At 34.0% G+C, this 21,147-nt stretch overlaps 1 protein-coding gene across 1 annotated transcript in view; it reads right to left on the bottom strand.

Moving 5' to 3' along the window:
• Nucleotides 1–2,475: 2,475 nt before the first annotated feature.
• RAP1B (RAP1B, member of RAS oncogene family) overlaps nucleotides 2,476–21,147 on the bottom strand; it is a 48,882-nt gene continuing 30,210 nt past the window's right edge. The window contains exons 2-8 of the mRNA XM_090273579.1: nucleotides 12,035–12,117; nucleotides 10,821–10,889; nucleotides 9,596–9,652; nucleotides 8,533–8,673; nucleotides 6,697–6,840; nucleotides 5,923–6,039; nucleotides 2,476–3,798 (exon numbers count right to left, since the gene is read on the bottom strand). Coding sequence (XP_090129705.1) covers nucleotides 5,953–6,039; nucleotides 6,697–6,840; nucleotides 8,533–8,673; nucleotides 9,596–9,652; nucleotides 10,821–10,889; nucleotides 12,035–12,091 — 555 coding nt within the window. The 5' untranslated portion in view covers nucleotides 12,092–12,117 and the 3' untranslated portion in view covers nucleotides 2,476–3,798; nucleotides 5,923–5,952. The remainder of the gene's footprint in view (nucleotides 3,799–5,922; nucleotides 6,040–6,696; nucleotides 6,841–8,532; nucleotides 8,674–9,595; nucleotides 9,653–10,820; nucleotides 10,890–12,034; nucleotides 12,118–21,147) is intronic.

Genomic DNA, 21,147 nt, shown 5'->3' with positions numbered 1-21,147 from the left:
GGGTGGGGGAGGCGGGTACAGGAAACAACCTATTTATGTTTCTCTCTAAAAGCAATCAATATATCCTCAGGTGAGGATTAAAAAAAATAAGAGTAAGTTCAAAATATGTACAACATGAAATATGTATTTTTAATATCTGAAAAAAACCTCCAGCATTTAGAAAACAGAGCTATTTAGCAGTATTTTATTTCTACCTTTCAAAGATAAGTATCAAACCTACAAACTTAGTTGTTTCATTAATAGGTTTAGTTTCTGATTTTGACAAGTATCAATATCCCAACAAAGGCTCAAAGTTTAGTTCTACTCTCAACCTAATACACTTCCCTCATGCATTTGTAAAATACCAGCTGTACTGATGCACTGCCAACAAATTAGGTTTTTTTTTTTTAAATATGAGTCCTATAAATCACAACTTGCTAAGGCTCAATGATAGGTTGAGAGAGAGAAACCTGCAAACACTTAAGATTTCTAAGATAAGGTCATAGTAATAGTAATTATAAAATACTGTAACTCCTCCCTATATTTTCGAGATTAAATAAGAGAGGAGACAGAACAGAGGGGATTAAGCTCACCGAAGACAGATTGAGGTAAACTAAAAACAGACTGCAGTGATGAGTTTTGATTCTTTTGTTGCCCCACATCTGAAGTCAAGATGATTAAAAGGCAAAGCAAAACTTACTTTCACAAATGGAGGTTTTAAAACTTTCTATGCATTATACCCACGTGGTAAACATTACATACTTAAGAAAAAAAGATGGGTCAACATGAAAGTCAAAATAGGATTTTTACTTTTAGAAAACTTAAGTGAAATACCCTTCTGGTTTTCTCCTAAAATTCAAGTTTCTCCAAGTATCCTTGGGGACATGAAAAGGAGCTTTTCTGATTAAATTACTTCAGCATTTTCCCATTTAAGCACTTAATTCCTCTACATATGATTTGCATTCCTAAGGTGCAGTTACTATTTTGTATGGCAATGGTGCTTTCTGTGTACCTGCAGCCCTATTTCTATCAGCAAAATACAAAATTAAAAACAGGAATATATTGACCCAGAGTATGGTTCTTCCATTTATTTCACTCTCTTAGACTCCTATGAAGTAGGTGCCATTATCATTCCCATTCCACAGATAAGGAAATGGCGGCACCTAACCAGAGTCACATACTAGCAAGTGGCAAAGCTGAATTAGAAACCGCAGGGTTCCACAGCCTACATTTCCATTTGCTATACTGAACTGTCCATTTTGTACCCCTAACACTCACCTGTAAATTAATATATTTCCCACCAGATCAGTGGTTCTTAGACAGGGTGGTTTTGCCCTTCAACACTTGTTCTCCCCCACAACCCACCCTAAATAGAACTGGAGGTCTTTTGGCAATGTCTGGACATAATTATGGCTTGAGGCTGGGGGTGGCATTAATGGCATCTAGTGGATGTAGACCAGATGCTGCAAAAATCCTATAATGCACAGGGCAGCACAAAACATCCATATAGTGTTTAGGCTGAGAAACCCTACAAAAGAGTATAAATTCTAGGAAGGGAGGGTCCTAAGTTGATCTCAGTTGTTGCTGTATCCTCAGACCTAGAGCAATGCTTGCTACAGAAACTTAAATTTTATCTGTTGATTATTTACTAGTTAAGAGCCTAGAACTCAGACTGGTGCATAGTTAGTGGGCAACAAACATCTGAATTAATGAGGGCACTCTCAGAGGGTCAAATGAATGCAACAGGACATTGTAAACCAAAGTAACTTCAGTGCTCCACAATCCCACATCTTTTGGGTTCAGTTCTGCCAAAATAAGTCTCTTAGTTAAGCGGGGCTACTGAGAGAATATTTTTTAATAGATACATGCAGCCTTTAAATACATGGAACTCTGTGAGTTAAATATAAGGAATAAGAACTTTTCCTTCTTATATGAAAGCCTTTAAATATCCCATTCAGATAGGACAGCATGTATTGAGGGATTACCAGACACCCCTAAATTAGATGGTATCACTAATTAATTGATGATATATGCATCAGTGGCTGACAAATACTTCGAGAAAGTTTGAGTTAAGATTTGTTTGCAAGTATCAACCCACCCCACCACCAAAACTGAGTTATAGCACACATAAGATAAAAACAGATGTTACCTAAAAAGAAAATAGTACTTGAGTCCACTTCATTAAAAAAATTTTATGATCATAATATTCTAAGTATAACTTCATTCTATATTTTAAAAAAATCCATAGGTGTAAAAGTATTTTCAACTCTTCCTCCTATGCTTCAGAGCTATTGAACATTATGCAGAAGGTATGTATTCATAATTAATATTGCTTGATTTATAAAATTCTTTCCCAAGAAAAGGTGGTTATATGGCTATTCAAATAATACTAGGAAAAAAAACCTGACATCTTTCACTCATTTCTGAACTTAATGAGTCTGACTTGCCCTAATGTTAAATTATGAAACCACACTTACGTAAAATGCACCTATTACATTTAAAAAGAAGTTAAATCTGTATTTATTTACTAGCACTGTTAAACATTACACAAAACACATTCAAGTGACAAGTAATTATAATGCAAGCCCTTGCATGGCAATCCAAATTTATTGAACTACTGATGCTAAGTTATACAAAATTGCACCACTTTAATTAAGGCTTTTAGTTTACATTTGGCCACCTCTAAGTAGTTGTAACATTAGGTTGGTCAATTTAAATACTGTGGCTCCATGTTGGATAGACACACAATCTTTACACCCAAACGTTAATGCATACAAAGCAACAAGGCATTGTTAAATAAAACAGCAATAGTTACTGCAACTTAGGCCTTGTGACCAATTACACATGATTAAAATTACTTCCCACATTCACATCCACAGTACTCGTCCACCATTTAACATCTCAACCAAAACGTTACACATGTGAAACAATCACTAACAGGCAAAAATACTAAACCTGTATATTTGGTATTGCAAATACACTTATGCATGAGCAAGCAAGGGATTCACAGTGAGAATCTACAGCTGCAGAAGCCTGAAAATGATTTACAAAAATTGTTAAATCATTAAAAAATTGTTTGAAAATATACACTTCTTGTTGTAGACCCCCACTGTACATACAACTATAAACACTGTTCCCTATGTAAACAAAAAAGGAAACATATAATAAGAGATTTGAAAAATCTGGACATTTCCTTCCCAACAGATATTAAAGGCAATGTCTTCAATCTAAGACATTATACTGAAAGGACTATTGTATTTTAAAGACAAGATCACTGTCTCCACAGGTTTTTTAAAAATTAAAAAAACTATATAGCTGTGTTAATCAAAGCGCTTATTTGTACAATACAATGTAATGACCTTGATTTTCTTAAAAAAAATTAACAATAAGCTACAAGTATCAAAGAAGCGAAGTTATCTGGAGTAGTCTATATAGGAGCTCTTTGGACTTTCTTTTTATTATGCTAAAATAGTGGTGCTTTTAGGATTTACATTATTGTACTCTCCAATACAAAGTATGGGGCATGTTAAAGTATACAGTACACCATTTTCATACATGTACAACATTGGTGGATGAAAATGTCTCTTAGCAGTAATACTGGATTGTAGCCTCTGGTTTTACCAGCTGCATACTCTAGGACTATTATATAAGTAAAAATCTCTCTTGTGATACTGGAAAGTGATTAGAATGTGCAAACTGATGTAGTAGCTTTCATCTGCCTCTTAAAAGGTACCACCACAGAAAGTCCATTTCAGATGTCGGTAGGTTTAACAAAGTTGGAATGCTGGCACTGTTGAATTGGGCAACAGTTCTTCAGACCTGTCAAAAGGAAAAAATAAATTGAAAACATGGGTTGAAAATAGCACACAAAGAGCGAAAAAAAATGCATTAAGATAACAGTGTTCAAGTGTTACAAATGACTAGAATGCAGGCTAGCCTGGGCTAAAAAATGTTTCCTTTTTTCTACTTTTCTGGGGATCAGAGTTGTTTCAAGCTCCAAAAACGCTGTCAATATGTATGTAGTTGCTGATTTCACACATGCCTTGAACTTTAAGCCCTCACTTAGAATCTGAGTTTGCTAAGCTTTCCTAGCAGATGGAATGTAGCAAATTGGAAAGGACAGGTGGGAATGTGTAGTTAGGCACACATGTGTTAGAAATGGGCATGTATGTGGTCAGGAAAGAGATGATATCAGAAATAAGAGGATATACAAGGGGGGACACTTAAAAAATAGAAATTATCTTCTTGATGGCCGGGCCTGTGTAGTATATAGGCTTCCCCAACCTGCTGAGTGTTCTAGAAACCCATCTTTATCAAGGTACCAGCTGGCATTGTTGTGAAAGGCTGCACTCAGCTTTAGTGAATTTTTTTTGAAGACTCTTTGAATGCATTTGCCAATTTCATGACGGGTGATTGTAGAGCGCATCTGCCCACACTGCACTGAGTGTTCAGCAGTTTTTGACCCCCATGCTCCACCCTCCTTGTTCACCTGATCTTGCCCTGAGTCACTTTTGTTTCTCCAGATGAAAAAAGTCCTCAAAGGGAAATGTTTTGCTGATGTGGAAGAGGTAAAACAAACAAACAAACAAACAAAAAAAAAATGGCAGAAGCCCTCAGAGGCATCAAAATCGGTAAGTTCAAAAACTGTCTTGAGCAGTGGAAAGTCTCGATAGGTGTATTGCATCAAATGGGGAGTACTTTGAAAGTGCCTGAAGTTTATGTAAACATGTAAGAATAAATACACAATTTTTTATAAATAAATTCCGTTTTTGTTTGGGTCCTCCCTCGTATCTAAACAAAAAGCTGGGTCAAAACCCCCAAAGAGATACAGAATCAGAGCACTATGGGAGTACAGGGCCATTTAACACAGGAAGCAGAACCACAAACATCGAAAGTGCCCCAGGGTAAGAGTACAGTGCAATATGGTTTAACGAACACTGAGTAGGAAACCACTATTTTTGGCAAACAGCAGTAGCTAGCTAATAATGGTTGAGGATTTATCATATACCAGGCACTGATCTAATTGCTTTGTAAGTATTAACACATTTAACATGATTATTTTCAAAAACTGTATAAAAATGTATTATGCTCAGTTTTCCTTTGCTGTGCTTTCTGTGGGTTGTATCTGTGGTTCTCTCTGCCTGGAGCTCTTCATCCCCTACACAACTTCTACTTAACCTTCATATTTCAGCTGAGATGTCACTTGAACTGTCTGTCCCTGAATCCACAGTTCAAATGTGAAATACCTGGTTTGGTGTCACAGTTACATGCACTCCTAATAGCATTCATATCTAAGTGTGGACTTGTGAGCCAGTCCATGGCTCATATTATCAGCCATGTACTCAAGATCATTGGATTCAAATTCTGGCTTTATATTTACTAACTGCAGGGCTTTTGTGTGTCAGCTCACTCATTTGTATAATGGGAATAATAATAATAGCTCCTGCCTCATAAGATTGTTGTGAGAATTCAATATATAGACAGTACTTAAGAGTGCTTGGCATATGATAAATGTGTCAGGAGTTCTTATTATCAGTACTATGCTGGATTTATTCTATAATAGCATTCATCATATTTTGCAATTGTTTGTTTAACTCTTGCACTAGACCTTACTTATCTTATTTAGGTGATGAAGAGGCAAAGAGGTCAATTCTGTTCATCACTGTAGTGTAAGTACAAACCAGTGTCCCACTGGGGCGTAAGTATATATTAAATAAAGTAGAATATTCACTTACATAGAATACTTTACTTCTGATAATGATATATAAATGAAATAATTATTTTAATCACTAAGATATTATACTAATTCATGGATATCTAAAAGGGAACATAACCATTTCTTTCTTAGAACAAAAAATTTTGTACTTGCTTTCTTAACAAGAGTGCCCCAAATCAAGCTGAGGTTAAAGTTAAAAGGAGAAGATTTTAAAAAAATGAACATACCTGGCTCAGAGCTACAATGCATTTAGTATATTAAAGCAGCTGACATGACGACTTTTTGCGGGCCTTCCCAGGCACTGGAGTTTTTCTGTTAATTTGCCGCACTAGGTCATAAAAGATCTGCAAATATATTATTTTTTTAATTTACAGAAGGGAAAAAACCTCAAAAAACAAACAGAAAAGAACTTTTCATGGATATAAATGAATCCCAGAAAGCAAATATTTTCAGCTAAGAAATGAGAGTAAAACCAGGTATTCTTGTAACTGCCAACTTATTTTGTTTATTTTTGGGGAGGGCTAAAATTGTTCTCTTTAAAATGAGTACCGAGTTGAAAGAGCTGCAGAAATCTTAATCTTTTTCAGTTAGAACTTTTACCATTATACAAAGAAAACAATCCTTGCTCTCTTGAAATCTTTCTATTTATCTTTACATGACTTTAAGCTCCTTCAAGGCAAGAACCATGCAGGCCTTTTTGAATTTGCTCTTTTACATAACATCCTTCATATACCTGAAGACTTATTTTGTCTTCCTCATGCCTACCATTTTAGGCCCAGCCTGCCTTCTTTTCACGGTTAATTCTACTTTAATAAAGAAGCTAAAATATCATTGTTGCTTATTAACATGTATATATTTAATGTAAGAGTTAAGTCTATAAGGATCAAAAAAGCACCCCGAGTACACATTAACTTGAAGTTGGGTTAAGAGACACACATTATTTTTCATTATTTCTGAATGTTGAATTCCTAATACAGTTTATAAAATATATTTCACCATACCTCATTAACATTTATTTTTGATTTTGCAGAGGATTCTAAGAATGCACAGTTGTTCCACTGTCTTGCTAGATTCTGACCTTGTTCCTTTCCTACAACTCTTTCATCTTCCAAGTCACATTTATTACCAACCAGAATCATTGGAACCTAAAAATATGTTTGTGAGGGCAAAAACAAACAAGTAAATAATTAATACACAATATAACTTCAAACTGAAAGAATTCTAAGAATCAACTCTAAAGATTATTTTTCATATTATGTCAGAGAAAAATACTATATTATTAAAGTGTAATAAAATTTACAGTTAAATATGAAAATCTTAACAATGTTAATTTAAAAACCTTTCATGTGAAATTTTTAGAATACAAGCTATGATCTATTTATAAAAGGGGAAATAACCCTTAAAATTTATCACAATGGACTTATAACTGATTATATTAAAAAAAAACACAAAGCCTATTCAAAAAGTACAGAAGGGTGTTGCTGTAAAAAGCCAATATATAAAAAATATTTAAAATGTTTTTCTTAGAAATGTGAATCAACTTCAAGTTTTCTGATTTTCTGACACGCATTTATTCAAATAATTGTCCTCAATTTCACAACTCAAAAAGGAGAAATCTGGAAAGTCTCTAAAGTAGAATTTTTAGTTTCTCATGTAGTCCATACTAAAATGCCAGAAAGTAAAATCATCTTAATTTACTAAAAATTCAGAGCATATTAATCATGTGTTTAGATACATGTGATGTAATTTTAAAAGGACACTAAGGAAAAATAATACTTATTCTGCAAAACTCCCATTAATCATTTAGAGATTGATTTTCTAAAAAAATTTTTAGAAAAAATTCAAAACACAGAATTTTGGCTTTTTAGTAACAGATACAGAGTATTATATTAATAACTAGTTGTTTAATGCAACGGACAGAAGGAAACTAGAGTAGTTACTAGAGACAGTACAAAACAGATTTACTAACTGCAAAATGCTCATTGAGGTTGCTGTAAATAGGTACGGTGCCCCAAGTTCTTGTTTCAGAAGTCCAGGAAACAACAGCATTTCCTAAAAGTCTCACAATATTTCCTATAATTAAACTATAGATAGTACAGTGGTTCTTAAAGTGTGGGGCCAGACCAACAGCATCAACACCATCTGGAAACTTGCGAGAAATGCAAATTCTTGAGCTCAATCCCAGACCTACTGAATCAGAAACTCTGGCAGTGGGGCCTGGCAATCTGTTTTAACCAGTTTTAACTGGTGATTCTGATGCAAGATCAATTTTGAGAACCACTGCTATATATAGTAAGATGAGGAATTAAAGTAGTCCTTCTGAAGTTTCCTATTGGGATTAAACTCCATTATGATGTACTTTGAAGGGGCAAGTAAATTAACATTAGTCTAATATATTTGTTGGTTTCCTTTAACAACTATTATTATGTTCCTTTTCTGTCATAGTTGCTTCCCATGTGTTCATATATAGTACTGATTCTTGTTAAAAAGGCTTATAAATCCACCAGTAATGTGACCATAACATCATTTGTTTTACTGGTTAGCATCTGTCACCCACATCACTCCTCCCTCTCATCAAGAGCATGATTTAAAAATGGGAAAGGGTAATACACAGATTAAGGGGAGAGAAGAGAGTTTCTTACTTTCCACACTATATATACTTGAAATATACATGAGGATTAAAGATATATTTCAGCCTTTCAAAGAAAAAGCTTTTGAAAAACAAGCCCCAAAACACAACAACTTTAAATTAGGTTTAAATTCTAATTTTTAAATTGGCTATCACTACAATAAGGGTTTAAAATAAAATACATTCATTTATTAGGAAGTCAGCTTACATCATCAGTGTCTTTAACTCGAAGAATCTGTTCTCTCAGATCTTGTAAATCATTGAATGTGGACTGTGCTGTGATGGAATAAACTAATGCAAAGCCTTGTCCATTTTTCATGTACAAATCCCTCATTGCTGTAAATTGTTCCTACAACAGAAAGAATCATTAAAGAACAATAATGTGACAGTTAGTATGACAATTTTCAAAATCTTTAATTAGAGCTCAGTGAAGAATATTATGGAATTATGTAATATATCTAAAAATTAGTTAACGGCAAGATGCTATTTGAAAAGTTGGCATTTCAAAAAATAAGTTTTTAATTTGAAAATTATATCCCAAAGCAATTTATGTGCAATAAATATACTCAAGTGGAACAGAAATATCCTGTCTCTAAAAGCTACTTAAAGGTAGTTTTTTAATATTTCATAATGTATAGGGCACCCAAATTAAACCCCCAAGATAATCACAGCTAGCTCACAATGCTCTAGTTCTGTGGGGCCCACGAGCATGCAGATCTCTATCTTGCCATTTTCCCACACTCTTTCTCCTTAGTTGGCCTGTGAGTCTTTGAGCATAAGAACACAGTCCATGGCATATACCAGGTACTCAAATATTAGTTAAATGAATGTCATATATTCAGAATAAGTCTTCCCTTCACTTTCAGATACCAATAAATCTTGCTGGTCCAAAATTACTTTGAAGGAGGAAAGGTATCATTCAAAATACTTAACAGTCACTGAGGAATAAATATGTATTATGTAAGTAAATAAGTATACTGAAGTATTTTTCACATTATTTAAAATAAGGCAATAAATTTTAACTTGTTTTAGAAGCACTAGTGAGACTGAAAATTTTTATCCCAACAATTTTCTTATTTTTTAAGTAACTGACCCCCTGTAATTACAAAGCATACACAAAAAAGTAGAATCCGAGAAGAAAAATAGCCTAAAGATTTAATCCAAGTAGTACTTTTAACTAAGCTTAACTAATATTTGTCTACAGAGTACTTGCATTTACAAGGTCAACATTGAACAGGTTGTGCATATACACTTTGGTACGTCTTACATACCGTTCCTGCAGTATCCAAGATTTCAAGCATACACTGTTGTGCATCTACTTCAACTTGCTGGGGGAAAAATCGAAATACACCATTTTTAAAAATATAAATACTATCTTTATATAAAAGCTAGTTTAATATTTAAAACAGAGACATAGATTTTAACAATTCTAATCTCAAGCAACACTTTAAGAGAAGAAAATAGCTACATAATCAAGGCCCATGAACTCCAAATTGTATTAGGGGCAAAAAACTATGCATTCTGACCCAATATACAGATATCTACAAGATCCAAACTCAATATGAATCACTCAGGACTGAATTCTGGAAAGGAAATTATTTCAAAATAGCTCAAAAAATGAAAACCAGTAATAGTTCCAATAATATCAGAAATGATTCTGTCTACCTCAATTCTGTCATACCTTAGAAGGATCTTCATTTCTCTAGATAACCACATCTCCTTCACTGTATTAGAACAAAATTTCTGGTAGCAAGCAAGTAGAGGACAGCTATAAAATAAATGATCTCTATTACCCCCTTTCACCTAATATTTTCTAAGAAAGAAGTTATACTAAAAAAACGTTATACTGCCTCATAGCTGGGGTACAGGAAGGGCTCTCCAGTTTTGGTTTGGTTTTTTTTGGTAGACTGGAAAGAGGAATGTGAAACACAATGTCTGCACATAAGGTGAGAGATAACTTTCTCCCTGCTACATTAAAAATGTTTGCACATTTATCTTTAGTGTGATATACTGTGTTAGCAAACATCAGAAGAAACCTTTCTATTACGAGCAGTGGCACTTTCTCAAGGAGTTATTAGAAGGAAAGTTAGGGAAACTTCCATACTTAAATCTTTAGGTTAAAAAGGGAGCCTTAGAGTACCTTTTAGTCTTTGGGGTGGGGGTGACGTGGAACATGGAGGTACCACTTGAAATGGATGGCCTAGCTCTTAAGTCTGCTTGCCAAATTACAATATTGGGGTCAGGATGAATTAAAATTCTCAGAGAGAAACAGAATGAGAGAGAGGGACAGTGAGACAAGTGTTTAAGACTCTCATAAACTGTTAAACATGTAATGCCAAGAAATAATCAACTGTGAACTTTTCCCACTAATTTTATAAATTAACTCTGCTTCTTTATCCTACTTTGTAAATAACATTCAATAATTATAAATGTAAAAACCATAATTTATATTTAAGGTAAAGTCAAAAGCAAAAGGTCTTTTAAAATAACATATACCTTTCTATAAGAATCTTCTATCGTAGGATCATACTTTTCAACAAAAATTCCTTGAACAAACTGTACAGTCTGAAAAAAATTAACACACCATTATACTTCTAAAGAAAAGAACAAATCCAAATTTGTATTTTTTAAACTATTTGTTTCAAATAGGTAGTTACAACGCCATTGATAAAAAACCACCACTACACCTGAATGCATGCATTTGGTGAGATTAGCTTAAAAAGCCTGTTTTAAAAAAGCAATCACTATGCTCTCTATTAGGTCATTCAGGATGGGGCAAAAGCAGGTTTAGAGTTGTTACAATGGAAAATAATACAATAATTATAATAAATAATACAACAATATACTGTGTTTTACATGCTCACAACTGTAAATCTACTTTTGCCCCACCCTGTATAATTTTTAAAATTTTAATGTTTACAGTTTCAGTCTTAAGGGCTTAAATTTTGAATTTTGAATTATAACTAGAAAGTGGCTAATGGTTTTGTGTACACACTCGATACCTCCCCATTACTTTGGATATAATTACAAATAAAAAGCAGCTCATGCTGTGTCATAACACACTTCTTGTTTGATCCCAGCATATCAAATTTGTGCTATGTGGTCACTCTAAATAGCTGAGTGAGATGGTAAATCTATCTTATTGTGGGGCTTTTCTAAACTCTCAATTATTCATCAAGTTATTTTCCCTAAGTTTCTCCTCTTTCCCAGATACCATCAAGCTCTTTTTTTCTTTCTATACTATTCCTTGATAGAGAAAACATGGCTGCCATAATGATGTAAAAACTGCATAGTCCAAGGTATTATTTGAAAGAGGTTTTTAAATGAGCTTTATTTAATATTTCCTAACATAAAAAAAAAAAAAAAAAAAAAAAAAAAAGAAGCCAACTCTCAACAAGAAAAACCAAAATCCTATCTGGCTCTGAAATGCAGACAAACACATGTTTTTATATGCTCTCACCCCCTCTGTGCTTGACTCAAACTGTATCCTGGCATATCTCACATTGGTCTGAAACCAATGTTCCAAAGAGATTATGATCTACTTAGGTACAACTAAAAGATGACTAAAATTACAAGAAAAATATTATATTTCTTCTAAAATCACTATGAGATTTCACCTAAACAAGAAAATAAAAACAAATAATCAAAACCTGAAACTCAACAGAACATGTCTTGGATGGAAGAGTTTATGTGCAGTGAGAATGACTTACCAGTGCAGATTTTCCAACACCGCCTGAGCCGAGAACGACTAGCTTATATTCACGCATGGTGCAAACTGGTCAAAAGCTAGTACCTATTAAAGAAAAGAAAAATTCGTAGGAATATTTTGTGTTCATGTGGTTCTTATATAAGACATTTAAAGAAGTAGATTTATTTAAAAATGATTACTATACCATACTACTGGTTGGCCAAAATGTCCCCCTCCCCCATGATGGCTCTAGTAGTGCTTAGTTGTCTTTAACTTCATTTAAAATAATTTTGTTAGATTGTATTGTGTCATATCAGCATGCATTAAAAAAAAAAAAAACTTTTCAAAAGTGGTGATTTTTGTGCAGCCATTTTAATACTGAAGATAGAAGGAAGAAGATATGCAACATTTTTGGCGTACAGTATTCCTTCACTTATCGCGGGTATTAGGTCTAGTAGAGCCCCCCACACCCCCCCGTGATAGGTCAAAATCTGCAAAGTAGGAACCTTACACTTATTTTAGTATTTATATATATTTTAAGGCTTTTATAAACCCTTCCCACACACTTATAAACTGTTCCCAGTCCCTTATTAACCTTTCCCACACTTTTATAAACACTACTTATGTTTTTAAATATATTCTACACTCTTAAACCTACGTAACTTTAACAACGTACGTATACAGTACCGCAAAATCCCGCGATATAGCGAAAAATCCGTGATAAATAATTAAATATAATACTTTTAAAAATCACGCGATACAGTGAGGCAGCGATAAGTGAACCGTGATATAGAGAGGGATTACTGTATTATGCTTTATTATTTCAAGAAAGGTAAAAATACAACTGAAACACAAAAAAGATTTGTGCAGTGTATGGAGAAGGTGCTGTGACTGATTTAACGTGTGAAGTTTCTTGGTAATATGGACATTTTGGCCAAATAATTCTTTGCTGTGGGGCTGTCTTATGCATTGAAAGATGTTTAGCACCACACCTGGCCTATCCTGACTAGCAGTCAATAGCAGGAGATAGACGACATACTCAAAATATCTAAATCAATAAAGCTATTGATGAAAATGAAAAAATGCCATTTATTTTACAGAAATAAAGTAAACTAACTTTTTGGCCAACCCAATAATATGGAGCATTCCATAAACAAACTTACTAAGCAATGCTATTGGTAGGGCTCTTTGGTAACACATAAGATGCAGAAAGAGTCCTGGCTAGTCTGGCTCAGTGTATTGAGTGCTGGCCTGTGAACCCAAAGGCTGCCGGTTCAATTCCCAGTCAGGGCACATGCCTGGGTTGTGGGCCAGGTCCCCAGTTGAGGGTGTGCGAGAGGCAACTAATTGATATATCGCTTGCACATCAATGTTTCTCTCCCTCTTCCTTCCCTTCTCTCTAAATATAAATAAAATCTTAAAAAAAAAAAAAAAAGATGTAGAAACAAACTGCAGAATTACAGACATGACTTTCAGTGCTTCCTAAATTTAATCAATAGAAAGTGGGGGTGAAGCATGAGGGGGTATTCTATTGTCTACAAGATGGCAGCAACAGACATGCTTACCCTTCTTTCCTGAATCATCTGTAACCTTCAGTCACAAGTAATTAAATGCCTACTAAGTATAGGAATATACCCAATGGGGGTGGGGGTGGGGGGTCCTGCCTTGATTGAGCTAATATTCTAGAAAGATGAAGAGGATAGGGCAGAAGTATGTAAACAAATTTAACATATCACCTGTTTTTGCAAATAAAGTTTTATTGAAATACAGTCCATTCATTTGGTATTTTCTGTGTTTGCTAATCCGGCTGTAATGGCAGTTAAGAAGTTACAGCAGAGACCATCTGGTCTGCAAAGACTAAAATATTTACCCTGGCATTTACAGAAAAATATCTGCCAACCCTTGAGACACATGAATGATACAGCAGAGAAAGCAGACTAAATATCCATTACAAAAGTGGAAGAGGTACAAAGAGTCTGAAAATGGTCAAGAATCAGTGGCAGAACTGAAGAATATAAATGTCCAGACTCAAAAAGTCTACTGAGTGTTTAGTGTTCAATATGATGAAATACTGGAAATCAGTAACAATAAAACCAAAAAGAAGCCAATCATGCCAGGGCTTATCATTATAAAATATCAGTGTACTAGGGATAGAAAAAGAAGATCCTAAAAGTTTCCAGAATGGGGGATATAACATGAGAACACAAAGCTCCCACATGCCTAGGAAAAAAAAATTATTGGTCAATGACCACGATACAAAAGTAGCCACCAGAATAGGTTTTATATATTCTTAATCAAGAAATGACATTTCTTTAGTCATAGTAACAAGTAACACTATCAGAACAGGTTTAAACACATTTAATCAACCAACACTCATTTGCTTCATTGAATATGCTTCTGCAATCATCGATAACCTCAGACTTCTGAAAGTCAATCACCAAGGGCCTCACTTTGGTATATTACTTTGTGTTAAATCTCTTTATATGTTCTTTCCCTTCCAGTCCATACTCTTAAAAAAAAAAAATCCTTTGTTTTACCTATCTCTCTATGACATTCCTTTATTTCTCCTTAGGATGCCAAGTCTATTGTCATGGACTTCCTTTCAAAACTTTCTCCTTCACTTTTGCCTTTAAGTACATGGAGGACTATCTACTACATTTCTTTTTCTAATCCTGAACAAGGACCCCCCAAACCCATAAAAAGTTAGCTGCTAACTTTTCCATTTACTAGTTCCTACAATTTATTTCTAAACTCAAACCAAACCCATCATTCCCATAGACTTTTTTCCAGTTCTAGAACAGTGTCCTTAACTTTTATGAGCTGCATGATTCTCACCAGATTATAATTTTAGGAATGAAGATATGAAATAAAAGTGGAAACAATTTTTCAGCTTTAAGAAAGCAGATATATAAATTTGGGACAAATAAATTACTCCTTGTAAAAGTTTAACTAAAGCCAGGCTTATTTCTTTTAATGTAAAAAATCATTTAAAAATAGAATTACTTAGGTGATATTTCTATTATCAGTACCATGCAGACATTACCGAATCACATAGATCTGTAATTATGTATTTGAGAAATATTTTTTAAAAAAACTTAGGGGTCTAATGAAAGATGCCTCTGGCGGGGGCAGAGGGAGGAGTAATGGGAGAAAAAAGTGGGACAACTGCAATAGAAAAACAATAAAAATAAATTTAAAAATAGAAAAGAAAAGAAAGATGCCTCCAAATTGTGTTTCTGAACCCAACTAGAAAGGAGTGTGGTAACTTTGGGGACAAGAATTTCCGAAACATCCCAAAGTGCAAACCAACTACTTTAACACAAAGACTTACCTCCTGCTTTCTTTTACCCATTATATACCCAGGCTATGTCACTTTTTAATTTTTTAATGACTTCTTTGCTATTTTTATTTATCTACAACTTAAAAAGAAAAACTTCACTTAAATGAACACACATCAAAAGGCCAACCAATCAACAACTGTCTCGCCTGAGTGATGGTGGTTTTACAGTTGAAATTATTTCACTTCTGCCTTTGAAAGTCTGTCGATCTTTGAACTCTAATTCCCTAAAACCATGCAAGACGAGCGGTCTGCTCTGCTCAGGGGAGGCAGTGTCTGACTAGGATAGCTGTTCCTTAAGTAATCAATAACTTAAGCTTTGTTTTTTGTTTCAGATATGAATGGTCTCTCTTATTCTTTGACAGTTGACTTAAGACCTTCATGGGCATCATTCCAAATGATGCCCTTAGACAAACAAGTGTACTGAATGGGCTGCTTGTGACCCACTCTTGTTTGTTTTTTGAACTTGCTATCAGATGAGTCAGTCTCAACAATGATGTTAAGTTCCAATTGGTTCCTTGAGCTTTCATTGCTGAATTTATTTTGGTATTCTAGGACGTGCTCCAAATATTGGCTTGGCCAAAAAGTTTGTTTGGTTTTTTTCCATATGATGACTGCTCTAGTAAGTGCTTAGTTGTCTTTAACTTCATTTGAAACAATTCTGTTAGGACTTTATTGTGACAGTTGTCATATTAGCATGCATTAACAAAAAAAACTTATCAAAACTGGTTAATTTTTGTGCAATCATTTTAATACTTAATATGGAAGATATGCAATATTTTCGGTGTATCGTGCTTTATTATTTCAAGAAGGGTAAAAACACAATGAAACAAAAAAAAGATCTGTGCAGTGTATGGAGAAGGTGCTGTGACTGAAGGAACATGTGAAAAGTGGTTTGCAAACTTTTGGTGCTGGAAATTTCTTGCTGGATGATCATCAATGACTGGGTAGTTGAAAGCGATCAAATCGGGACATTAATTGAGAACAATCTATGTTATGCCACACAGGAGATAGCAGACATACTAAAAATATTCAAATCAATAAAGTTAATGGTAAAAAAAAAGTTGTCTTTTAGTTCACGGAAATAACTAAGGACTTTTTGGCAACACAATAAATCTCTGTATAAGGCAATAAGGCCTTTTGGTTTTGGCATGGAGGTGGTATTGTTTGCCATTAATTTAGTTCTTCAGCTACTTGCTTTGCTTTTTCTTCATCTGTCTGTGTAAAGTTTTGTCTTCATGTGTTTTGTTTTGTTTTGTTTTGTCCTGGACTGTCTAGTTTCATTCAATGAATAGAGTGCTCCATTTGGAATGGAGGGAAGGACAGGCCTGATAAGTCCCAGTCCAATTCAAACTGACTGGTCAAACTTCACCTTGGGTCATTTACAAAACCTTCATGGCAGCATAAGTATAAGGTAAATAACTGTGTTAATTATGTGGCTCCTTCCCAACCTCTCCTTGGTTAGGGAACCTGAGAATCTGGAAACACACACTTATTTAAAACAATTTTTAAAGCACTCTTAATTCACTTTTATTTAGGAATAATTTACATCCAGTGAAACAAGTAGGTCTTAGGCATTACAATTAAATTAGTTTTGACTAATATCCCTGCAACCAAAAACACAGCCCTCATTAAGAGTTAAAACACTTTTATAACCTAGAAAGTTACCAACATGCCTCTTCCAGGTAATTACCACAATACTGTTTTTCTTGACTCTAGTGATCTCTTTCTTATTTGTCAAAGCCAAAACCTTTTCTAGGAAGAATTTGTATCTTTTATAAATTTCCAATATAATCTTGATTCTTAAATTTAAATTGGTAATCGACAAAAATTGTGACTGACAATTGTGATTTAACATCTGGATTATGGTCAACTTTTGAAATGTCAAAATTAATACCTTAAGAGGAACTGTAATTACAGAAAAAGATTATGAGACAAAATAACATTCAATAATCAACTTCTTTAATTGGTACTCTGGGGCTTTAAGATACAACAAAAATAACCTCCCTTTTCTCCCTTGCTCAAACCCTTGGAAACCTTATCCTCCTTGAATCACTCTATAATATCCACAAAACCCTTCTATTCCTTTTCCTCCTTCCCTTTACCTTTGAAATGAACCACCTTTCTGGAGGGTTTCTCAGTACAAGAAGTTATACTAAACAATAAATAACTTCTTTAATTGTTAAAGTAGAAGGCAGAACTATAAAAACCGAATTTAAACACTGGCCTAGAATTTAGTTGAAGTAATGTTTAAGGATTTTCCTAAATGTCAGGAAGACTGACAAATCTGTTGCAAAATTCCAACTTAGTTACTAAAGGGAGACATGTTCCTTTTTTCTGACTGGATTAGAAAACTTAAAATGAAAAACTGGCAAGTTAGAAAATACACAGTGGCTAATCATTTCCAGAAACTCACAAAGTAAACAAGTTAAAAAGAAAAACTTAACCAAAAGGTCTTTATATTCTAACAAATTTAAGCTTACAGAATAGGATACCTGTACATACTACACGTAGAGCCATAGGAAGAACCAATGTCTCATACTTACTAAGAAACAGAAGTAGAAAGATCCCATATCTGTCCTACAATGTTGTGCCAAGGGAAACATGAGCACCCAATAATTTTCTGAACTTTCTTCACTGGGGATGGGGGTGAGCTGACTGCATAGTCACATGGGAATATTTTTGGGCAATGGAGATTCTAAAACTGGTTGTAGTGCTGACTGTACAACTGTATAAAGTTACTAAAATGCCAAAACAAAACAGCAACACAAGTGACTGAATCAACATAAAAATTATCACGAGAAAATATTGATTATAAAATTTATGGGAACTTCATTTCTTAATGAAATGGTTGGGACTCTTTTTCCCAGTTGCTTCATTTATCTACAAATATGACTTGTTGCTGGAATGAATCATGTTCACTCATATTATTGCTTTATAAGTAGGTTGTTCCTCCTATTTTTTATTATTGATAAAAAAATATATCCTTTGCATGGTTATAAAAGACATTTTCTTTACCTGTTCACCAGCTGGTGGACATCTGGATAGTTTCCAGCTTGTAGATATTATATATAATACTTGGAATTTGTTTTCATTTTAGTAACTCAACCAAGAAGAATTTTTACCACAGAGCCCTATGGTCATAGGAAATTGAAAATAATTCAAAATTTGAAGTAGAGAAATATGATAGAAGTCAGCAATAAACTTTCAAATCTTTAAACATAGTGACAAAACACATCTAACTTACCAATAAGTTTTTTACCAAGGAGTACTGATAAAAAGGAAATACAACTAAGCATAGTCATTATCTTTCATTAATTTTTTTACCAATATTTCCTATACGGACCCAGCAACCATAATATTATAATTTAAATCCTGATAAATACCAAAGCAGAGAGTATTTTTTCCCTAAAAACAAACAAACAAAAACAAACACCCCAACAAAACAGCACGATAGCCAGAATTTAAACTAATATTTATTTTTCAAATCTGTGCTTTCTACTAAACTAGCTTTGAAAAATTGTGTACAGAGTCTAAGACTGAGATAAAAAAAAATTGCTGCTGTGAATGACAATGCTGGCAATGACCATTAGTTCTTTTTAGGAGGATTGTGTTGTTGCTTCCAGTTTTAGCAGAAAAGACAATGCTGATCAGTAAGTAATGTCTGTCACTGGCTAGTTACTGGGTGAACAGGGAAGAAAGCAGTGGCAACGTGTATTTGTGAGCCCTGGGCAGAACCTTCCTGTACTTGTGTTAACTTGAAGGCCATCGATGAGAATTTGGTAATCTGTGAATTCCTAAAATTTCATGCACAATTTCAAGATGAAAAGACTTATATCAGAATTTCAAGGGGATCTGTGATAATGACGTTTCAGACATTAAGAATTATTGTTCTCTTTCACAGATCTCCAAAGAGAGACAATTTTGACAGCATAGCATAGTGGTTCATAGTATCACAGTTTCAAATTTTGGTTTTGTATAACCTCAAGTGAGTCATGGAAACTTTCGGAACTTCACTTTTCTTACAGGAAAAATGGAGACAGTAACACCTACACAAGACTGTGAGGTGAACACAAAGGAATGTAAATGCCACAAAAACTTTTTTTTTTTTGTCTGTTTATTCTTTGCTATATCCTCACAGAATCTGAAACAGTGCCTTGTATACAGAATGTGCTCAATAAATTAAGCAGTAATATGTAGTTATTTTCCTTAAGAGTCCTGGTGCCCTGCACATACTAACAATCAATAGAAGATAGCTTTTAAAAGAATAGCAGCAATGGTCTGAGTGTTACTGATCAATACAGTGTAGCAGAATGGTAGTTCTTACAGTTTGCTATATTTCTTGCAAAATTCTTGGGTACCCTATTCACTAATTTAAAAGGCTGTTTTATTATTGCCTTCTACAACTTTCTCCATTTACTTTGCTTGCATTGGTTTATTTATCAATTTAAGTTGTTTAGTTCCAGTTTCAGAGAAAATCGTAGCAAAGACATGGAAAGATGAGAAAACAAAACTTCCTTAGGCTCCTTCCCATGTCAGACTTCAGTAGGTGCTTCATAATTGCTTGAAATGGAAGTTGAGGAAAGCAGATGCAACTGTGTTCTACATTAAGTTCAATAAACTTGTCTAAGATAGTATGTCATCAATCAGAAATTATTAACTGGCATTTTCACAAAACACACAAAACAATAATAATTCTGAGCAGAAAATTATGGAGACTTATGAGTCAAAGAAAATAAAAATACAGTTTTTAGTCTAAATGTATTCACTATATAAAAGTACATAATCAGAAAACAAATACCTAATTCAATTATTCACTATTCAGTATTTATATATTTTTCATTAATAAGGCCCAAGACAAACCCAACTTCAGATATTACTGCTCCTAACTATGAACTATAAGAGTAATTCTAAAAATCACTGGGAAAATGAAAAAAAAAAAAAAAAAGTTAACAAAACGATAAATTAATGTATTTTATAAAACTCTTGGCTATTATTTGGCACTGACATTTACTGAGGACTTACTCTAAGAATTGTACTAGAACCTGAGGATTAAAAAATAAATCCTAAGAAATGATAACATCAAAATTACTATAATTCAGCATTTAATATTCAACATCAATGTATTATATAATGAATACCTACTACATGTTAGACACTGTTCTAGGCAATGGGAATAAAGCAGTGAACAAAAGACCCTGTCCTGAAAATTGTAAATCAAGAGGAAGCAAATAAAATGAATATAAAATGTTAGACGTGATATTAAGCACTATAAGAAAAAAATAAAGCAAGGTAAGGGAGACAGTGTGGGAATATTATTGGACTGTTTTATACAGGGTGGTAAGAGAGAACTTCTGTTAAGATGAAAGTAATATACAGCTTAGGGCCAAAGAATTTTTCAATGGATTGATATTAAATCCTGTTCTCAACAAAAGGCTCTACCACTAGGCTTTGTTCTGGTATTTTTAAATCAACATCTTTGGTGGAGCGACAAGGCAACAATTAACTTGGCTGAAGTTAAATCTGAATTTGGGAGAATCGTGGAGATTGTCTAGGATCCACTGCAGGGCTCATTGCTTCAATGCCTCTGCTTCCTCTAATAATAGGAGCAATAAATGAGATTTCTGACTTCTGGAGGAATCTAAACGTGTTGTAAGGTTATTCAGTACAAAATGCTACTTAGTGATTTCCTTTGCCAGCTCTATACAGGAGGATATTCCCTACTGTGTAGCAAGAACAACACATAGATCGGGGTAGAATTTTCCTGAATAGCAAATACTCAGGATGCAGTCCTTTGG

This window comes from Furipterus horrens, unplaced genomic scaffold, assembly GCF_987537825.1.
Source record: "Furipterus horrens unplaced genomic scaffold, mFurHor1.1.pri manual_scaffold_4, whole genome shotgun sequence".
In the NCBI taxonomy this organism is placed as follows: domain Eukaryota; kingdom Metazoa; phylum Chordata; class Mammalia; order Chiroptera; family Furipteridae; genus Furipterus; species Furipterus horrens.
Note: the sequence above shows the minus strand (reverse complement) of the source record. Positions and strands in the feature narration are given on the sequence as shown.